Raw genomic sequence first — 21,568 nt, 5'->3', positions numbered from 1 at the left:
CTCCTTGCCCACCCCCCACTCTCCCTGCAGCATGGCTATTAATTTGCCACAGCTTCTACAGAATTATCACAGACTTGGCTTCCAACTCCCACACATGCCTCGGGAAGGTTTAACTGTCAGCAAGTTTGGTAACTTAGAAACCTCTTCCTTAACAACTTGGAGGAGAAAAGTCGCCCAGGCTCCCTGCTGGATTATTTTTAACAGTAAAACTTGAGTATGTGCATGCACTTTCTATACCTTTTGGTACTATATAATTATCCATGTTCAGGGGGTGTCATAGTCAAGACATCCTGGTCATAAGATAACATGACTGTGAGCTATCTCAGAGAAAAACCTCAATTATGACTAATTCCTATAAGCCCACTCATGGTTATTTAGAGACTAACACCTCCTTCAGGTAAAACCATTCCATCGAACCTGCTTTCATAACCCACCGCCTCCTCCCGAATGCTGGGACCATCTGGCACATGGCAGGAATACCAACTCTCCCCGGTATCTAGCACATGGGGAGGGGATGTGGGAAAAACAGGTGTTTGGGGACCTGGGCCAACTTTGTGCCTTTATATGCACACCTTGAGTCCTGAACTCTGCCCGCCCCCCTCAGTCCAGGAAGCCTTCTGCAGCACCCTTCATTATCTCAGCTCAGCTCATTCCAGCACCTCTAGGCCTGGCAGACTCTCAACCGCAAAGTGATTTGACAAGATCTAGGCGTAGGCATGCATCAAGCTGCCAGCCGAATGGGCAAGTGGCCTGTTTACTTAAACATAAAAGCCGTAGCCCAGAGGCCTGCTGGAGTCAGGAAACAAACACGGAGAACTGTTTCCACCGAGTTGCCAAAAGGGCAGGTGCTCATTCCTTCAGATTAATCACCAAGTCAACCAGAAAAGAGGAAAATCTGATAGAAGCTAAAGCCATGTTCTGACTTTCCAAGGGTGCCCGCCTCCCACCACAGGGTCAGACCACCGTTTCCCTCGCAAACCCAAATCGAAAACTACATAAACGCAATAAAATATAACCACCCCCGTACCATCTGCTGGTATGTACCGAGGATGCATATATTCGAATTGGGCTTTTAAAAACATTTTATCAGTTAATATCACCCCCTACCAATCGCCACCCCTCCCCTGAGGCTTTCAGAAGAACCAACAGGAGATGGTAGGTGGCCTGAGAATGAGAAAATGTTGGTACCATTCCCAGTTCTAACCAGGACTAATGATTAGAATACACTGTCCTATGCAGAGTGCCCCGTTTCAGGGGAGTGGAGAGACTGGACCACAAGCGACCAAGTGATCAGAGGTTTGGAGAAGGAAATGGGGATGATTCCAAGGGGACTGGGTAGGCGGAGGGGGATGGCTCAGTTATTCCTACTACCGACAGCTCTAGAATGAAGCTTAAGCGCAGAAGGAGGGATTTGGGGGAGGGGCAAGAAAGAGCGTCTAGAAAGTGAGAATCGACTTGGGTGAAAGAGCGCTGGTCTGGGGGAGGTTCAGATCTGGTTCCGGTCTCTCCATGTGACTGACGGGATGTCCTTTTGTCCCTGTAGGTCTGTGTCCCATCTGTACTGCCCAGCCAGGAGGGCATGGCCCAGCAGTTTCCTAGGTCCCTCGGCTTCCGCAGAGTCTGGGAGTTGTCCAATTCCAGCGACGGTGAGCTCTGGCCAGGCTGGCTCTGCCCCGGGGGAGTAGCCACTACTCTCAAGGCCCCTCTCCTGTCTCCTGGGGTTTGCCCCGTGCAGGTCTGGGGAGACCCGCCCCGGGGGAATACTACCCGAGGCCTCAGGTCTGGCCTCTCCCGGTCCCTTTCTGCTGTGGGTGGCGGTGAGCAGGCCCGCAGGGCCCCTGCAGGGGTCTGGCTGCCCAGCGGTGCTCACCTCGCTGCTCTGCTCCATCCGCCGCTGTCGCCCCGGCTCAGTCCACTGGTAAACAGCCCTGGTTTCCCGGAGCAACCACTTGCAGGAGTGGGAGCCATGCTTCCAGTCTGGCAGGTCTGAAGCGGAATGGGCCTGTAATCTGGTGGGGTGGGGTAGGAGTGGGGGGGGGGGCCTGGACTCGGGGCGAGGCTGGGCATGCAACCTGGCACCTGGCCTGGCTTCACCTGCCTCCTTTTCTTCTCTCTTCCTCACCTCTCTTGCCTGGTTCCCCATCGCCTAGGGGAGAGGATGTCCGGGAGGAAAAGAATCCTGGGAGGGGCGATGGGGGCAGGGGATGGGGAGGGACGGGGCAGGAGGCGGGAGGGAGTCTGCCTACCCTAAGCCAGCTTTGTGATCTTGGGTCAGGTGGTGACCTTCTCAGTGCACCTGGTTTTCAGATGAAGCTGCTGGACTGACTGATTTCTGGGAATCTGAGTGGCTGCTTTTAGGCATTTCTTTGAGTCGGAGACCACTTGTCTGTCTTATCTGTCCTCAGTGAAACTCTTTCAACACCAGGTCCTCGACCTCCTCGTTTCCACATCTGCCCCCCACTCTCCAGCCACATCCGGAACCTTGATATCACCTGCATCTGCACCTGCTTGGACCCGTCTGACCAAAACGTCTTGCACTTCCAGCAACTCCAGTCACTTCTACCACACTTGTCTTTGAACATCTTGAGACTCCAGCCCGTGGCCTGTCTGCTTTCTCCCTGCCTAGCAACCTGCTTCTTCCTGATCCTGCAGAGACCCTGGTCCATTACCTGAGCCATTTTCTTGCAAGAGTCCTCTCCATACCTTTGTCCTGCTCTCTCTCCATCGCTCCTACTTGGTGAAACCCCAGTCAGTCCATTGACACCCAGGTACTGAAGAAATCTTGACCAGCCACATTACGATGATGTAATGGAAATGTGTGGTCTTTGGTTGGACCCTAAACCCTACTCAGAAATCCTTCCATTTTCTCTAGCTCAGTCCTTTCTGCTCAGTGGCTATTTCAAACCTTGTCCTTTCTGCTGAAACCTCCCACCTCTTCCCCTCCCTCTTCCTACTCAGAAGGTAAACTTCTCTCTTTAGAGAGAAAATAGAAGCCGTCATGTGGAAATGTTCTCGGCTTTGTGCCATCAGACCTACAAACCTGTCTGCTTTTGTCTCCTTGCTTTCCTGTATCCGTCCTGTATCCCTCCTGTATCCTGTCCTAATGCAAAGGGACCCGTTTGTTCTCTGCCACGGGGCCACACGGGCACACATACTCCAGGCCTTTGCTCCTGTTGTTCCCTCTGCCTGGAAGATTCTTCTCTAACCCCCCAACCCCTCCTCCCCTTCCTTTACCTAATGCTCACTTATCCTTCAGAACCCAATTTAATCGATAAAGTCTTTCTTCCACAGTGGAATTAAGATAATGTCAGAAGGGGTCCTGGACTATTGTCTGCTAGGCACTATTCTAGACTCTTGGAATATGCAGATGGATAATTTAGCAACTATGTTATTAGAAGATAATGTTAGTGGACATTCGAGAACTTTATTATCACTAGAAAAAATTAGGATTTATTACCTAGCCTTGCAGCAAAACATTTGCTATCTTGTCTATCCCAGAATCATGGAACAAGTTACAGTATGAACGGTGACTCAAGCCTCCTCAAGATGTTCACAGTTTGTTCAAGAAGATACCTCACATACCCATAAAGTGTTACAAATCAGATTATTTTCAATACAGTATGAGCCTAGTGTGAAAGAGTAGGCACAGGCTGGACACGATTATGTGCCAAGTGATTGGCACCCATAGGAAGTTTTTTGGGGTCTGCAAAGGTGGTGATCTTTTCAGCAGTGGTGTCTTTGTCCATCTCATGAAGGAAGTGTTTGCTCTGGGGAGCTGCTGGTGAGAGCCTGGGCTGAGCAGGCCCCCTGGACATCCAGGGAGGCATCTGAGGCACCAAGAAGGTGCAGGAGGTGGCAGTTTTAGGAGCTGATGGGTTTGCAACTTTGTGCTGATGGCTTATTCTTGTAAATGATTCTGTCAGAAATAACTAAGCAATGCTCTTCAGCCCTTCAACGCCCACCCGAAAAAGATTAAAGTGGATTCTTCATCAGCTATTTTAATATCACCTAAGAATTATGCAATCTTTTGGAAAATCAAATTGGTTTCTCACCCCCTTTGTGCGTGTGTGTGCGCGCATGCGTGCGCGCGTGTGTGTCCCCATGCAGGCATGCGGTGAAATGGTGCTTGCCCCTAGGGTCTAGTTAATATTCATCGGTATGTGCCTTTTGCTCCCTGGTGTCATGTAGTGCACAGCATGAAATGAATGGGAGACCAGAGGGAAGGAAAGGCAGTTGGCCAGTCAATTGCTGTGCCTACCTGCCCTTTAAAGAGAGAGCTGACTCTGCTGTCTGCAAAGGACAAACCTTGTAATGCACACACGCAAAGTGGGTTCTCAGTGATGTGGCCAGAGGTCACTGCCATGCTAGCCCACAGGTAGACTCACCATCCTTACCAGCCATAGTTCCCCCTACTCCCCAGCTTTCTCCCTGGGCTGCAGCCAACTTGTTTCTTGAATGGGCCCTCAGATTTTTCATCTCCAGGGTCTTTGCTCATGCCTACTCCACCCTGCTCCCTTCCTTGAAGGTAATCCAAATTTACTGATTCTTCAAGGCCCATCTTCAAAGTCACCTCTTTCATGAAGGTCTTTCCAGAACACCTTTTCTCGGGTCCCTTTTGGTCCAGTGGAACCTGCCCAACTGACTTGGCACCGTACACCCTCACTAGATCAGAGCCTCTGATGTCATGGCTCTCCTCCGCAGAGACAGCATTAGAAAACAACAGAGCCTCAGGGCCCTCGACAGAGCAGTTTGAAAACCCCAGTCCCGCTGATTCTGAAGCCCACTCCGCGCCAGAGCCCCACTCCCACCCAGCGTTCCTGCATGGCGCTTTATCTGGGCCCGCCGATTGCACCAGTGGTAGGAGTTATAAGCAGAGCCTCTGGAGTCAAGGCTTGAGTTTGAACCCTGCCTCCACCACTTGCTAGCTGGGGACCTTAGGTAACCGACTTGACTTCTCTAGACCTCAGTTTCCACATCAGCCTGGGATTGCTGTGACTGTGAAATGAGAGAGTGGCTTAGCGCAGTGTGTGGCGCGTGGTGAATGCTTGGTGAGGGTCAATGCTCGTTCTCATATTGTTTTCATCTCACAGTGCACATCTCCTTCAGTAGGTTATGAGCTGTTCGGCAAATGAGAATTAAATTAATGATGATAACGATGCTGGTTCCACAGCTGGGTTGTCTACTGAGAGATCCAGCAAGCTGCCAATCGGTGCCCCTAAAGCTATCTGGCTTGAAGTCTAAATGACCTCATCCAGGGGCTGGGCTAAAGACAGGAGCTTTGGTTTCTTAGCAACTTGTCCCCAAAGAGCATTTGGTCTCTTTTTGAACTAGCCACTTCTAGATTTCGGAGTCACTACCCAGTGTCTTACTCTGTCTGTCCTCGATCTCATTACATGTGTCGATTAAGATCAAGGATAATCTTAAAGCAGAAGGTGAAGTGGTGGATGCTCAGGTAGAGAAGCCAACGGGCTGGCACCGTTAGTCATGCCTCCTGATGAATCAGCTTAACGAGGAGACCTGCAGAAGAAGTTTTGGATAATGAAAACTTACCCCTTGAAGTACTACAGTTCTTTAATTATTTCCCCCATTTTATTGGAAAAAGTTAAAAAAAAATGTTGTCTACTTCCTGGTCTTCTTAAGCAGAACATATCAAACATAGCAATTGACCTTGACTACCGTTGACCAAGTGCTTTCACCTTCAAGAGCTTGTTGAATCTGGCCGGCATTCCGGGGGTGAGTGGGGGCAGGGTCATTGTCTCCACCTTACAGATGAAGAAATGAAGGTTCAGGTAGCGTAAATGGCTCTGTCAGGAAGTGGCGGATCCCCGCTCCCACCCTCTTCTCTGAGAAAGAATCCAGAGTTATTTGCTCTTCACCTGTGCAGTCTCTTGCAAAATGCAACTTTTTCTTGGCAACACAAAGTCAATAATTGTGCTCCAGGTACAATACCGTGGATGTAGCTAGCGCCATCTGCCACTACACGCCATGGCCCCAGGTTCACAGGCTTGGTCAGGCTTAGATTTAATTATTTCTCCCCCTTCTTTGCCTTCCTACTAAGAGCAGCCATTCGAGCTTAATTCCTGTTCAACTCTGGGTCTGAGAAAAGGATACCTTGCTAGAACTATGTCCAAAATAATAGCCTCGTGACATCTGCTTGGATGCTCAGGTCATTTTTGCTTTGTTTTCTTAGCTGTGTTTTGGGTAGGTACAGCTCTTAGCTCAGTGACTCACAGATGACTGGAAGTGAGTTCATTGCTTCTTCCTCTAAACTCAAAGGCATTTAGAGCAATGCTCATCACTCTACCTGGGCTTAGGTTCCCCTCCGTGGACACAGACTCTGAGATGGAGAGGTGCATGCAGGAAGGCTTTCAGGAGACATCTGTCAGAAAGTGAGTAAGGCAAGATTGGGGAGAGGGAGAAGCTGACCCTCAGAGGGAGACACTGACCATAGAGGGAAAAGCTGACCCATATAGGGAGAAGTTGACATATAGAGAGTTTCTAAGTCCTCAGCTGGTCATCCAGGGAGTTCTGGGGCTGAGATGGCTTTTCAGAACTGTCCTGAAGGAGACAAGAGATGGCCCTTTAAATCATCACCTCAGCTAGTCATTGGCTAGGGGCTACTCCTACCCCCATCACCAGGAGGGGCCATAACCTTAGACCAGACAGTTCTCTGCAGCAGAGGCATTTCTCAGTGAGTGAGAGGATCAGGAGCAGGTTCCAAACTCTGAAGAGGGGACCTGCCGAAGATTGTGCTATGCATTCCAGAAACAATGGAGTCCCCCACGTAGAGTTTCTGCCCGTTTGGGGCTTTCGGTCTATATTTGCTCTGTATTTGCTCATGTGGCCACTCCAGCCGGCTCAGAAGCCTTCTTTGGGCCAGAATCTTGTCTCACTAGAATTGCACATAGTTGATGCTTCTTAAGAATCCGTGCCATTTCATTACCGGTAACGCAACCAGGCCCCTTTGTCTCTCCCAAGTGCCGTCACCAGCTCATTAGAAAGATATGAGTCTCTTCCTCGTGGACTAAACCATCACACAATTATTTTTTTCAGACTCAAAGCGAGAAAGGAAGCCAGCCTGTAGAGATGGAACCTAATTTAGAAACAACTGTGCAGCATTTGAAATGAAGGCTGGCTGAGACCAGGCCTGGTCAGGGCCCAGCCTCGCAGCATCCACCAGAATTTTGCCAAAGAGGGCAAAAATAGCAAAGGCGCCTGACTGATTCTCCCAGCCGTCTGTATCAGGACCCCCATTTAGAAGTTTTCCTGGGAAACTTTGCCACGGAGTGTAACTCTAGCCAAAGCCCTTACCTGCCAAATCTTCTAGGCTCAACTGAGCTATTGTTCATACTCCAGGTCCTGACATTATCAGATTTAGCCTGAGTTTTTATGGGCATATAAAGACCACTTGTAATTTAAAGAGTGTTGTTGACTGCTCACCATGATGACTGTGGGACACTGAGCCCACATCCTCCTCCGTCGTCCTGTGGGAAGTGTGCCATTACCCTCGCTAATGGGAACAGGAAGGGCGTGTTTACCTGTTACAGCGTTTTAGAGGACAAAGCCCTTTTACATCCATTATTTCAGTGGGTCCCCACAAGCCTGTGCAGTAGGGAGCTATGTGAGAACAAGAAAGTTGTTCAAATTCTCTGGACCTCAGTTTCTCCATCTCTAAAATGATAATAGAGCCTCTCAGGTTTTTCTGAGGATTAAATCATGAAACCTTTAGAGAACGCAGCTCCCGGCATTTAGTACTTTCTTTCTTTCTTTTTTTAAAATTAAGTTTATTGGGATAACATTGGTTAACACAATTATATAATTTTCAGGTGTATATCATTATTTGACATCTGTATATTCTATTGTGTGTTTACCACCCAAAGTCCAGTTTCCTTCAGCTACTACATATTTGATCCCCTTTACCAACTTCGCCCTCCCGGCAAACTTTATATTTGACCCCCTTTACACCGTGTACCTCCCCCCCACCGCCACCCCACTAGTAACCACTAGTCTATAGTCCATGTCTATGAGTCTCTGTTTGTTTGTCCTGTTCATTTGTTGCTTTTAGGTTTATATAAGTGATATCATGTGATTTTCAACTTTTTCTGTCTGGCTTATTTCACTTAGCATGATCATCTTGAGGTCCACCCATGTTGTCACAAATGGCAGTATTTCATCTCTTCTTAAGGCTGAGTAATATTCCATTGTGTGTATGTGCCACAGCTTCTTTAGCCAATCATCTATCGTAGGACACTTTGGTTGCTTCCATGTCATGGCCACTGTGAATAGGCATTTAGTAACTTCTTAATGAATGTGAGAAATGACTGATAGGTATTTTTAGTCTCACTTTAAGGAGAGGAAATGGAAAGGCCAAGTTTATGAATGACATACCTGGGCCTCCAGGAAGGAGAACATGGTGGGCGGAGCTACCATGCAAATTGGGATTGATTTTCCTGCACTGAATTTCCATTCCGAACCACAGTTATACCTTTAAAATTTGGGAAGAGAGGAAATCCTGACTCCTCAAAAGAAGAAGAAGATGAAGGGATAGTGTCCTCAAAAAAGAAATTTAAAAAAAAAGAAAAACACGTACACTTTTCAAACAACTGAAGCCTCTTTATCTTTATATTTAGGTCTAAATACCAGAAAGAGTATCATATTCAGAGATAATTAGGTCTGAAAAATGACCGCTTTGCGCTGAGCCTTTCACTGAGGGCTTTTGAAGGCCTGGGGTTTTGCACCCACGTGGACTCTCCTCATTTTGGTCATTTCCTCCCCGAACAGGAGTTCAACTGGCAGACCCTTTGAGAGCAGAGGAAACTGTGATCGTGACACCACGACCCTCTGGTCTCTTTGGGAATGAAGGTCATTGGCGTTCTCGCGGTCTTCGCCTCCTGCTGTGAGTAGTGAGCAGCTAGAGGAGCTCTAAGGTGCTGTCCTCCTGTCTGTGTGTCTGTGTCTTTGGGGTGGACCCACCTGAGGGGCATAGAGAGAGGGGAAGTCGGATGTCACTCAAAAGCGAATCAAGAGTGGAACGGGATCCCACCAAAGACCTCCTGCTTCTGTTTCTTCTGCAAAATGGTCTGTTCCCAGTGTTGGGATCTCACAAAATTTCTAGGGAAACCAAAGGTTGAAACCATTTGCTAAGAAAGTGGACATTTGACTCATTTTTAGCACGTACATCCCCTTCAGGAGTCTTTCATGTGGATGCCAACTGCTTTTATTTAAAGTCACTTGGAGTCCAGAACAAAAACACAGACATATATCTAGCTAACTTAGGAACAATTTTATTTCCAGTCAAAAAGGTGACTTATTGGTGAATAATTGGTAATTGTAAGGCGTGGCTACCAGGAGATCGGATTGCATACCTCTGCAAAGTGAAAAAGAATGTACTAGGAAACAGTGTCAGTTATGTCGGAAAACTCTTTGACTCTTTGGTTTGATTAGTTGCATAGATATTTGTCCAAATTCATTTTTTAACCTGTTTCAGCTGTGGAGCACTAACTTTTGGGTCCCTAAGTCAAAATGTCAAAAATGTGGTTCCCATGTTGTCTGTGGTAGAATTTACAGTTTTCAAGATCGTGGTGTGGGAAGCAGGAAGGACCATTTCTGCCCCCGTGATGTACCCCGAAGACCAACACCCAAGTGTGGTCCCACCTTCTCCCCAGGGGCTACTTGGGCAGCAGTGACCACACCCAGCCTTTGTCCCCTCTTTGGTGCTTTGTGACAAGACATCTAAAACCACAGTATGAGATGGGAAGGTTCCTGGGAAAATTTCCCAAAACTCTCTGTCTCCATTTTTCTTCTTCAAGTTTATGGTTTTTTTAAAAATTTTTATTGCAAAATTAACATATGCTTGTAATTAAAAAAGAAAACGAGCATAAAATAACAAGATAAAGCCCCTTCTCATTCTCCCTGGCCCCAATCTTTTTCCTATACCCAGGATGTAACCACTTTTAAGACTTAAGAATACATCCTCCAGGCCTTTACACATACATTTAAAACATTTTAATAGAAAAGAAATACATCTTCATTGTAAAAAAAAAAAAAAAAAATCAGATAGCATAAAAGTATATAAAACAAATGTTGCCTGTGTTTCTCTCCACCTACTTCCTCAATCCCACTGCCTGGATAGGTTGCTATTAAAAGTAAGAAGTTTTCAAGACATCATTTAGTTATCATTTCCCTGTCAGTGGATATATATGCGTAGTTTCCAGTTTTTTGGGATCACAAATAATGCTGCAGTGAACATCCCTATACATATATATTCTCTGCGCCCCTCCCCACCCACAGTTTTTTTTTAGGAGTAAAAATTACTGAGTCCATGTATATTTGCCATTAAAAAAACAGATTGGGAGCATGTTTTCTGCCTCTTAAGTATTTTGTTTCTTTTGTGAAATTGTGAATGCCCTATGATATTTGTAGGGACTGGCATTTCTGTCTTTGAACTTTTCCCATTAGTGTTTAATATCAGACCTGAGGGCGTTTCTGCCTAGGATGGCAGTTTGTTTGTTTGTCTGTTTTTAATTTGGGGGGAAGGCTGTAGTGGATGGCACTGTTCTGAATAGCAGGGAAACTGAGTTCTCATCCCGGGCCAGCAAGAAACTAACTGCGTGATGCGGTAGATCTGATCTTACCTTCTTCCCCGTTAAAGGGGCCCATGATCCCAGCGTACAGACGCCCCACACTCAAGGGTCTCCTGATGGGACGGATGCAAAGCGCTCTAGTTAGAGAGTGCCAAGGTGGCATTGTGCCCATTGCATTTTTGTCTCCTCCCTTATTTTCTCCTTGGTAGTGATGGCCCCCACTCACAGCAGCTTCTGGCAGTTTCAAAGGATGGTCAAACACATCACAGGGCGGAGCGCCTTCTTCTCATATTACGGATATGGCTGCTACTGCGGGCTGGGGGGCAAAGGGACTCCTGTGGATGATACTGACAGGTGAGTGCAGAGGCGCTGAGGTCGCCTGTCATTTTATTTGCCTTGAGATTCATGCTTGAAGAGAGAGAGGGTATTGGGACCCGTGCATTGCAAAGTAATAGAAACCAAATCAATTGAACCCAAATCGGTTGAACATTAAAACAAAACAAAACAAACAAAAAAACCTGTATGGGAATTGGAGGGAGGTTTCGAGGAACCCAAGGCCAGGACTGGACTCCTGAACATGTGGCTCGTGCATCTCTAAGGCCCAGTACGCGCTCTGCTGTCACCATCTTGAAATTCTTCTGTTTTCATTTTGCACCGGGCCTTGCAAATCACGTAGCCAGTCCTGCTCAGAGCTCTAGAAACATTTTCAACGCTCAGTCCTCATAGCAAACGTGGCCTTCTCTCAGTTGCCCGGTGTTTTGGGATTATAGGTGCAGCAAGATCAGCCTGCAGTCTCCCAGGCCTAACTCCATATGCCGGGAGAGAGCATCTTAGTGGCCCAGTTTGGAAAACTTGTCCATCTGGATGAGGTCACATGGCACAAACCTGGCTGCCAGGCCTGCTCCGAGGATGGGGGTGGGGAGTGTGAGTTCTCAGGCAAAGTGGAGGTCGGTGTAATCTGGCCAGCGTATGAGAGGGAGGAGGCAGCACAGTGTGTGTGCCATTTCATTGGAAGAAATAAACAAAACGTTCCTTGCCACTTTCGACCTAACCTGGATAAATATGTCCCCTTGGTGGGGTCTGAAGTATCACCCCTGGAGCTCGATTGCTCTGGGTTGGGCTCATGAGACATGGAACGTTCCAGCTGGAAGGACCCAGAGTCCTAGAGGGAAACAGACACTGATGAAATGCTCACTGAGCGCAGAGCAATGGGATTAGTGATCTGCATCTGGGACCTAATTTAATCCTCGTGGCAAGTGGCCAAGACGTCCTGTGCTAGTGTTGTACAGGTGACAACAGTGAGGACCCACGAAACCCGTGGCAAAGCCCAAAGACACGAGCAACTAGGTGGCACCGTCATGATTTGAACAAAAATGTGCCTGCTTTTGGGCACTGAGATGCTCTGTGCCTCCCCTGTCCAAGTTCAAAGGCGGATGAGAAATCGAACACTATTCATGAAACATGACAGACAGCAGAGACCCTGCTTGCACACTGGGGTGGGGAGAGGGGAAGACTGAAGCGTCTGGCTCAGGGCATCGGCCAGAAGCGTTTTCTCTTTTCTGTCTTAGAATTCGGTCCCAGGTTTGTGCGTTCCTGCCTCTCTCCTACTGGCTGAGAAGTGAGCAGAGACTGTTCCTCAGCTGTTTCCTCCCCTGAAATATTCTCCCTTCCTGCCCCCAGCCAACTGAGCACCATGAGAGCAAGAACTAAAGGATTATGTCTGTTTTTGCTGACAATTGTCTCTTCAGAGACTATCACAGTGCTTGGCACCTAGTAGGTGCTCAGTAAAAAGCCATTAAGTCAATGAATGAGTACACAGACCTAAAGCTGAGTAAGTCCTGGGTCTGTCATCTTCTAGCTGTCTGCTTTTGGGAACTTCGCCGCTCCGAATCTCATTTCCTCCCCTGTGACCTGGTGACGGCGACTGCACTTCATAGGGTTACCATGAGAGCTGATGAGATGGGGTCCTAGACAGGGCTCACTAAATGCGAGTGGTTATTTATGTTATCTTCAATATCATCAAGAATTTATATCCCCACCTTCAGGCCCTTCTTGCCCAGAGGAGGAGGCAGATGATCCTTTCCAGCTGACTCCCCAGGGCCCACCTCCAGGCACAGCCCCTCATCTCCTCTTGTCTGGCCCCCAGGTGCTGCCTGGCTCATGACTGCTGCTATGAGAAGCTGAAGCAGCTCGGCTGTCAGCCCGTGTTGAACAGCTACCAGTTCCACAGCGTCAACGGCACCGTGGCCTGTGAGTAGCCTGCCTCTGGGGAAACGTCTTTGAACCTGGGCCTTCCCTTAAAGTCTGCTTCCTCGTGGGCCCAGAGAACATTGAGGAAATGAGATTTTCCCAAGTGCTTTGAGATGGAAGGTGGCAGTTCTGAGAAGCAGAGTCCTGGCTTTGTTTCTCCCCGGTCGCTCCTGCCCGCAGCTGTACCCAGCACACTCTGGGCACATGGAGCCGGTGTACATAGTACGTGCTCAATAAAAAGTCGTTGACTTGAACTTAGTTGAACTTTGCAGCTTCGCTTGGCAACCGTTGCTGTTGGGAACATTCTTCCTTATGTCTGTCACGTGTTTACAAAGCAACTCAGCTGTCTTTCGGTTGAACAAATATTTGTTAAGGGCGATTGCATGCCAAGCACTGTGATGGGTGCCTCAGGGGACGCAAAGGTAAATAGGAGGGGACTCACATGTCATCGAGGCTATTCACAGAAGAGGGCAAAGGACAAGAGTGGGCAAGTACTGAGTGTTCAATAGGAGGGGAGTGGCTCCCGACACCCTGGGGGATGTCCGGGGCTGCTGGGCTGTGGGCATGTGTAGGGCAAGTTGGGTGTAAAGAGCAGCACCTCTGAAGGCACTTGCCCACAGGCTCCTTGTGGATGCCACCCATGCCAGTGGAGCCAGTGGTTCAGATGCCCCCGAGCGTGTGCAGCTCGCCTCCTGCCTGGCTTGGGGAGCTGCAGAAACCCCTTTCTTCCCCGCCTGTGTTTGTTCGTTCACAGCCGCGCGTGTGTCTTGGAGTTCACATCTCCTCTCCCGGTCAGGGACCCACTGCCTCCCTCGCCCTCACCTTCCCCTTCGGAGGGAGGCTCAGCGCTTAGCTCCCAGGGCTCCCTGGGGCTCCTGACCCAGTGGTCGGGCTGAGGACACACCAAGGTGAACCAAGACTTAGGACTATGCGGTCTCACTGGTCCCAGTGGAGAGACCTGAAACGCCTCAGACCTCTGCCATGGGAGAGGCAGCTTTAGCTAGGTCTGCTTCTCAGCCTCCGTGGCGCCCTGTCCCCAGGCATACTGTCAATGGTGAGGGAACCCCCTTTTCTCCTTGTATTGTGGCTGCCCGGCCATAACCACGCTCTGGCTTAAAGCAAATTGTCTCTTCCATGAGGTCCCATGGCCACATCCAGGAGATGGGAAGGGATCGGGGCCTAGTCTGGGGACAGAGGAGCGGGGTCCAGAGGAGGCCACCCCCAAAGTATTGTTTACTGTGGCATATGATGCTCCCTGGAGATCTGAGGCCCAGTTTTGACCACCTCCTCCCATCCCTCTAAGCCCCACACCCAGGAGGGCGAGAGGGGGTCGGTGCAGACCTGGCTGTGGGGTGGTGACAGAGGGGACATGCAACAAACGCGCCCCCTGCCTCTTTCTCGACCTGGTCACGGTCCTGCTTTCTTCTCACCTTTCATCTTGACCTTTAGCATCTGTCATGTCGAGGATGACTGTAACGTGGTGGAAAAGGCATCACTTTTAGAGAAAAATACACTCAAGGAGCTCTCTCCTCGGATATCCCCATAAAGCACAGGGACCAAGGAACAAGTGGAAAGGTGCTCTCAGGAGGGAACTGGAACTTCAGTAGGTGCAAAGGACCTTCCCGCGCTGTAGTCTCAGGCCCATACTGAGTCTCTCTCTGCCCTCGGCTCCTGTGGGCCGGCTTCGCCTGGGCACTCTGCTCCTTAATCAACCCTCCTCACCTCCCATGCGGGGATCAGAGCCACAGCCAAGGACCCCAGGAGATGGAGGAGATGGAGGAGAGTGAGTGACCTGGGGCAGAGGCTGGAGTCCCAGGAGGTGGCATGCGGAAACGTCCTCCACTTGGCACAGGCTAGGTGGTTGCAGGCAGGGGCTGGCGGCTGGACTAGAAAATTCATGGCCTGGGCTGCTCTTTCCACCGATGCTGCCCCTCGCCGAGCAGTGGTGCTCAGCTGCTCCTGGAACTTGACCAGGGCTCCCAGAGTCCAGAGACCTGCTCAGAGCATTAGCATGGGGACACTTCTCCATCACCACCAGGACATTAGCATCCCTCTCCTTGGCTGACTCAGCCAGTAAGCACCAGGCTGACCCCTGTTGTCTTCACCTTCGCCTCCCAGGAGCAGGGTTGGGAGCGGGGTGATCTGGATTCTAATCCTGGGTCTGCTGCTGATATGTACTGAGGCCTCGAGGCAGACACAGGCTCACCGTGTACTTGCCCAGTAATAATCTGAGCGCCCACAAAAGAGGACACTGCAGAATGCCATCGAGGGTGCCCACCCAGGGCCAACACTTAACCAAGGACACTGAGCAAGGCAGCTCCAGGCCTTGCTCTCTTGGCCTTCTCCAGAACCAAAAGCGCCCTTAGAAACCATCGAGACCAGCCCTTCATTGTAGCGATGGGGAGAATGAGGCCCAGAGAGGAGAAAGAATTGAGTCAAGTAACAAGCAAGAGTAGAACGCCGGAGTCTTAAGTCTTCCCAGTGCTCTGGAACACACTGCCTGGCCTGAAGTTCCTGGGCCAAAGTCTCTTCATCTGTAAAGCAGGTGCAGTAACAATAACTGCAGGTTACAAGCATCTGTGACGGCACCTGGAACCCCCATGATAAACTTTTAAAGTCAGCGTTATTCTCCTCATTATCAAGCAGGATCCTGAGGCTCAGAGAGGTTAAATGAGATGGCCAAGGTCACAGCCAGAGAAAAAAGAGCTGGGATTTGGACCCAGGTCGTCCGACTCCAGAGCCAGTGCTCCTGCCTCACACCGCCCTCCCCAGTGGAAGGGAAGTTGCTGGAATGTGATGGAAATTGAGGGGCTCACACAAATGCGAGTCTTACTTCTGCAGCATGTTTGTCAGGTTGCTCAGCCTTGGCCCAGAGGGCAAGAACGGCAAAGGGAGTCTGCTCCTCTGTGATGCCCCAGATCTTTCTGTTTTAGCAATATGTAGCCCGCTAAGAGGCCCAGAGAGAACAATGCTGTGCAGTCGGGAAGAGCTGGGTCCAAATCCCAGCTTCACTCCCTTCAAGCTAGATAATTGCACAACTACCTGGGCCTCAGGTTCCCCATCTATAAAATGGAGATAATAATAGTCACTTCATAAGATCTCTGTGAGGGTCAACTAAAGTAACCCACCTAAAGAAAGGCTCTGGCCCATAGCAGGTGCTTAGGTAATGCGCTTCCTTTTAGAAGTCGAGACTGCTTTTTTCATCTAAGTTTTCTTTTCCCCTTTACCTTGTGAAAAAGCCCTGGGATTTTCTTTACTACTACTGAGAGACTTCTTTGAAGCATCTCCTCTGCACTTCCATCCCCTCCAGCTAATGTCACAAAGGCCTTACAGAATAAAAGCTGTCCCCCACCCCCAGTTACGCTGCAGTGCAAAGAGCTGCCTTGCAAGGGTTAATCGCCTCCCCAGCCTCCAGTTCTGAAATCCTGCACCCAACCCTGGTCCCGGGTTGCTTGGCAACCAGTGGCTGCTCTGGGATGCGGTCGGTGAGCAGTGGAGGGAAAGGAGAGAAACAACTTGGCCTGTCCATGTCTCTAAATGTCACTGGACATCAGAGCAGAGAAAGGCCTGTAACCCCAGCCCTGGGGCCAATTTGCTGGGTAGGGAAGGCAGCCCTCGGGCAACCCAGGAGGTTGTTATCCCTCCTTTGAGTGGGCTTACATAAGTACTTGGCATTTGCAAGGGACTTTAAGATCGGCCAGTGGTGACAGCCCCCTCCACCCACACAAGCATGCTTATGTTGTGCAGGGAGGAGCCTGGTGGTGGAGGCAGAGACCAGGTTCCAGCCAACAGTACCACTGTCTCCTCCATCTCAGAGCCTCTGGCTTCTCCCTCTGCCAAAGGGGGAAGGTGAACATGGTAGCCATTGGAATTTGCAGTTAGCAAACATCTTCCTCCTTTACTACTGAATTTATTCCTCACACACCTCTACTCACTGATACATCACCATTTTTCTCTCCTAGCATTTGTCTAGACCTGAAATTAATTACCTTGTTTACTTTTGCATCAACTTTCTCCCCAACTAGAATGTGAGTTCCAGGAGAATAGGGAACAAGCCTGTCTTGGGGGCGGGGGGCGGTGCTCATTCTCACAGATCCCACAGAACAGGATGCCCCTGGAACTATGCAATGTGGGGTTCCCTTGCTCAGACCTATGTCCCCAGATCCTAGCCAAAGGCCAGACACATGTTAGGAACTCAATACCTGTTTGTTTGATGAGTGAATGAATGAAAAATACTCATGAAATAGTCAATGCAAATATCTCTTATCCCCGTTTGAGAGCTGAAGACATAGGCTTAGAGAGAAGCACCTTGCCTGAGACCCGAAAGCAGACAGGCAGCAAGTCTGGACCAAGGCCCTGGCTTCCCATTTCCAGGGATGGGCTCCTTTCACTGCCCCGGAGGTCACATAAGTCCAGCCAGTGAGGCAGCAGCGGGTAGTGAGGACGTGTTTACTGCGCGCTCGGGGCTGAAGATCTGCAATGAATAGACAAACTCCCCGCGTTCAGGGAGGGAGACAGACCATAAAACGTTCAGAAGTAAAGATACATTCAGGTAGTGACAAGTGCTATGAAGCATCTAAAACAAGATGACAAACTAAACAGTGACAATGGCAAGGGGGAGAGAAGGATGGCTGCTCTAGGTGGCCAAGCGAGACCTCTCTAAGGAGGTGGCATTTGGCCAGTGTGGTAGGAGCAGAGGAGACGGGAAGGAGGGGAGACGAGGTTGGGCCTCAGACAGGGCCGGACCCTCGGAGCTGGGGGGACGGGATAAGGAGCTGGCTTTCCACTTTAATTGCCTTTGGAGCAGAGAGTAATATGTGCTAATTTTGCTTTAGAAAGATCAGTCTGGCCACCGTGCAGAGCAGTTGGGGAGCAAGGGAGGAAAGAAGGAGAGCCATTAGTGGGCTGTTTCAGTAGGACTGGGGAGAAGTCACAGTAGCTGACATCAGGGCGATGCAGTAGAGATAGAGAGACGCGTCAGATGCCGGGAGCGTTTGGAGGCGAATCGGCAGGATCTGCTCGCTGATGGATTAGACGCGGGATGTGAAGGAAAGAAGCTGAACCTGAGATACTTGGCCTGGACAGCCATAGAAGATGGTGTCGTCTACTGGGCTTGTGCAGATGGGGAAGAACAGACTATGGAGACACAGCAAGAGCTTGGCACGAGCCAGATTGAGTTCGAGATGCATGTCAGACAGCCAAGGGGGAAGTCAAGCGGACACAAGCATATTGGAGTCTAGAGCTCAGGGGAGACGCGGGGGCTGGAATGAGAACTGGAGAGTCATCAGTGCTCGAGGGGTACTCAAAGCCCTGAGACTGAACGAGAGCACCCAGGGAGAGAACTTAGAGACCAGGACAGAGGCCAGGGGCGCCACAGTTCGAGGCGTGGCAGGCCACCCGGGTTAGCCACAGGCAGGGACGTAGGCCTTCTTGTTGTGTCTCCTTTGTGGAACTCTATTCAACAGAATGAGAAAGAATAGCCTGAAGCTGTCAGTTACATTCTTCGTGCCTCACCTTCCCCGCGAGCAAATCGGAAGACCAGGTTCGGCTCCAGAGGCCAGGGGACTGAGCAAGCCTTTAGAAGTAGAACTGATTGTCGGGAGAGGATTACACTCCGTGCGTTGGAAAGGATTGGAGGATAAAACAGGAAGGGAGAGAGATAGGAGAGAAAGGAAGAGGAGGTTTGGAGAATCGAGATGGAAGAAAGGAGAGATGGAAAAGAGAGGAACAGCAGACCAAGAGGTCGACGGAAACCGAGAAGGACGAGAAAAAGGAGGGGGCCGAGGCAGGGTGGGAGGGGTCTCACCTCAGGTTTCCAGGGAGACGGGCGCCTGGGTGAGTGACATCACATGGGGCCAGGCCCTTCTGGGAGAAGAGCAAGGTTGAATGGGCCAGAGCCCTGCACCCAAGTAGCCCTCGTCCCCTGAGGGGACCAGCTGTAGCCCAGGCGGACCCCTGCAGAACTGGGTGGCAGCCCGGGGAGGGAAGCAAGGGGCGTGCTGAGGACAGCTAAAGTGACAGACCTGGACGTGGATGTGGATGGGGACTCTCAAGGGAGTCTCCGGGGGTGCTGGGGCTTGATGGATCTTGAAGGATTTTCGTAGATGGAGAACAGGGAATGTGAGCGTAAAGGTGATCCAGGGAGCAGGAACCATGAACCAGAGGCACGAGCAACTCTGGCACATTTCATGAGGGTCCACGGAGAGGTGCGACTAAGCCACAGAGTGGGTGTCAACATGTCTTGAGAAAGCAAGTCTCTAGAGAGATGTGGGAGGACAGCTTCCTGCAGGAATTATGGATCTCAGAGACGGAGAAAGGCAAACAAACAGACTGTAGCCAGCACTGGGTCCAACTTCAGAGGACTTTTTTTTCCCACATGCGAAGCTAAGGGAACATCCTCGTAATAATAACAGGCGTTTCTAGAGCACTCTCTATGTGCCAGGCACATGCACCACTCCATCTGTCAACGACAACAATGACAGTCCTCACAATGACCCCATGAAGTAGACTGTTACTTGTTTCTGACACTATTATTTTAAATGACCTTTTTATAAATGAGAATACTGAAGCTAACTGGCCCAAGCTCATCAAACCAGGAGTCTGGCTGCCTCCCTTTCTTCCTAGATAACTCCCTTTGGGGTTATCTAGGAAGAGGAAGCTGTGCCTGCATTCACACGCACACACACACACACACACACACACACACACACAGAGCTCTGACTACTAGATAAAAGATTCCCATCTGGTCGTGACTTGGCCAAAGGGCACACACTGGATCTCGAAGGCCCATGAGGTTTCATTCATTTATTCAATGACTGCTGAGCACCTACTATGCACCTAAAGTTGTTCTGCATGCTGGGGATACTGTGATGGACAAGACAGGAAAAGTCCCAGCCTCAAGGAGCTTACCCTCTCTCTTGAAGAGAGACAGATACAAGCAAGTGAACGAATAAGAGAAGTTTCAGTAATGAAAGGTGCAGTGAATGAAATAAGCAGGGACGAGAGGTAGTGTGGCTGGAGAGAGTTTCAGGTCTGGTGGGCAGGGCGAGCCTCTCTGACGAGGGGAAATTTGACCAAGACGCGAAGGGTGGGATGGATCCAGCCACTTGAAGATCCGGGAGAGAAGTGTTTTAGACAGGGAATAGCAAGTGCAAAGGCCCTGGGACAAGACAGAGCAAGACATGTGGCAGAAAGAAACCAGCATGCTTGGAGCAGAGTGACAGTGGCAGAGTGAGGGACAACGAGGATGGAGAGGTTGGCAAGGGCCAGATCATGGCAAGCCACTTGGAGTCTGCAGCTAGGATTTGGGATGTCTTCCCCAACGAGTAGGAAAAACACAGCAGGGCTTCAAGCAGGAGAGCAAACCTAATTCCAGCTAACATTTGAGGAACGTCTCCGTCGAGTTCCTTCCATTAAGGAGGAAGAGCTGGTGATGACAAGGGAATGGGGTGGTGGCCGCGAAGCTGGAGAGAAGAGGACAGAGCATGAAATATTTTAAACGTAGAGAAATCAGTGGAACTTGCGGTGGGGGGGGCGGGGAGTTGGACATGAAAAGTCAGAGGAGGAGAGACTGAGATGTCAGCTAGTTTTCTGCTCGAGTAGGAGGTGGTGCCATTTGCAGAGCCAAGAGTGTGGATGAAGGACAGACTCGGTGGGTGGAGGGAGCACTTGCCTCAAGCATTCCATTTTGGGCGCCTTAAGTTGTTGATGCCTGAGACGTACAAGTGAAATGTCAAGATAGTGGAAATACGAGACGGGTTCTGAGGACACGCAGGGCCTGTGTGCCGCCCAGGTGCCCTGACTCAACCCCTCCATGTGCAGGTTCCCTTTCAGCCTCTCTTTACTGCAGTACTTGTGGCATGTCCAGGGGTGATCAGGGCTTGGGGACTAAGGAAAAGGACTCCCAGGTTCTTTCCTTTCTGTTTTTAACCCCTGACCCCTTGTAGCAAGCTCCTTGTTCTTCCCAACCCTAGAACCAACCCCTGGGGGAGAGCTGGGAGCCCCCAGTGACCGTCGATCTCTCTGCAGGTGAATGTACCATTGGTCTCGGCGTTGGATGCCTCTGTGGACTGAGGGCCTGCGAATGTGACAAGCAATCTGCATACTGTTTCAAAGAGAGTCTGCCCACCTACGAGAAAAACTTCAAGCAGTTCTTCTCCACCCGGCCCCGGTGCGGCAAACGTAAACTCCAGTGCTAGGGAGCCCACGGTCCAAGTTGGTAAACTCTAGCATCTCTTCCGGAAAGCCTTCTCCCCTCAGCCTGGCAGGCTCTGATCCTCACAGCTCACCCTCCAGCATGTGGCCTAGAGTACTCCTTTGTCATTCGGCATCAGAGGGCTGGAGGTCAGTCCAGAAAAGACGAAATCCTGGCATCCTATGAAGAGAGACAGACCATAACGATACACATAAATAAATGATACATTCTCGTTGTAGTAAGTGCTGGGAAGCAATAAAACAAGGTGACAGCACAGAGTGACGTCCTTAACCCCCATCCTAGCAAGTATCCAGGAGGGAAGGGGCCCTAGGGTCTACCCGAGACTCTCCCTCGACACTCCCCCAAAAGCAGGGTATAGGGTGTGCTTGGGAACCGGGCCCACAATCCAGATCTGGCTGGGAGCAAAGCAGACATCTGGAGAACAGGATCTTGGCACACATGCCAAGGCCCCGAGTGATGCATTTGATGTTTTTCATTGGCTCGATTTCTGCCTTTCGAAAACCCTCAGGTGGGAGAAAAT

At 50.1% G+C, this 21,568-nt stretch overlaps 2 protein-coding genes across 2 annotated transcripts in view; one reads left to right on the top strand and one right to left on the bottom strand.

Annotated features, from left to right (window-relative positions):
- UBXN10 (UBX domain protein 10) overlaps positions 1 to 1,939 on the bottom strand; it is a 6,239-nt gene extending 4,300 nt beyond the window's left edge. Inside the window, exon 1 of the mRNA XM_039854423.1 lies at positions 1,871 to 1,939. The gene's annotated coding sequence lies outside the window, so the exon portion shown is untranslated. The remainder of the gene's footprint in view (positions 1 to 1,870) is intronic.
- PLA2G2C (phospholipase A2 group IIC) lies at positions 1,844 to 21,031 on the top strand. Its single transcript, XM_039854425.1, has 6 exons — positions 1,844 to 1,918; positions 8,782 to 8,896; positions 10,793 to 10,937; positions 12,695 to 12,712; positions 12,748 to 12,833; positions 20,862 to 21,031. The coding sequence occupies exons 2-6, from the start codon at positions 8,857 to 8,859 to the stop codon at positions 21,029 to 21,031; spliced, it is 459 nt and encodes a 152-aa protein (XP_039710359.1). The 5' UTR covers positions 1,844 to 1,918; positions 8,782 to 8,856.
- The last annotated feature ends 537 nt before the right edge of the window (positions 21,032 to 21,568 follow it).

The sequence above is a fragment of the Pteropus medius genome, unplaced genomic scaffold (assembly GCF_902729225.1).
Source record: "Pteropus medius unplaced genomic scaffold, Ma_sr-lr_union100, whole genome shotgun sequence".
NCBI classification, from domain to species: domain Eukaryota; kingdom Metazoa; phylum Chordata; class Mammalia; order Chiroptera; family Pteropodidae; genus Pteropus; species Pteropus medius.
Note: the sequence above shows the minus strand (reverse complement) of the source record. Positions and strands in the feature narration are given on the sequence as shown.

What these genes read in the sequence shown, in the direction of transcription:
- PLA2G2C (XM_039854425.1), top strand. Translation starts at nt 8,857, where the DNA reads ATGAAGGTCATTGGCGTTCTCGCGGTCTTCGCCTCCTGCT. An exon ending in CGCGGTCTTCGCCTCCTGCT is followed by an intron (nt 8,897 to 10,792) that starts GTGAGTAGTGAG and finishes TCTCCTTGGTAG; the next exon opens with TGATGGCCCCCACTCACAGC. An exon ending in CGTCAACGGCACCGTGGCCT is followed by an intron (nt 12,834 to 20,861) that starts GTGAGTAGCCTG and finishes ATCTCTCTGCAG; the next exon opens with GTGAATGTACCATTGGTCTC.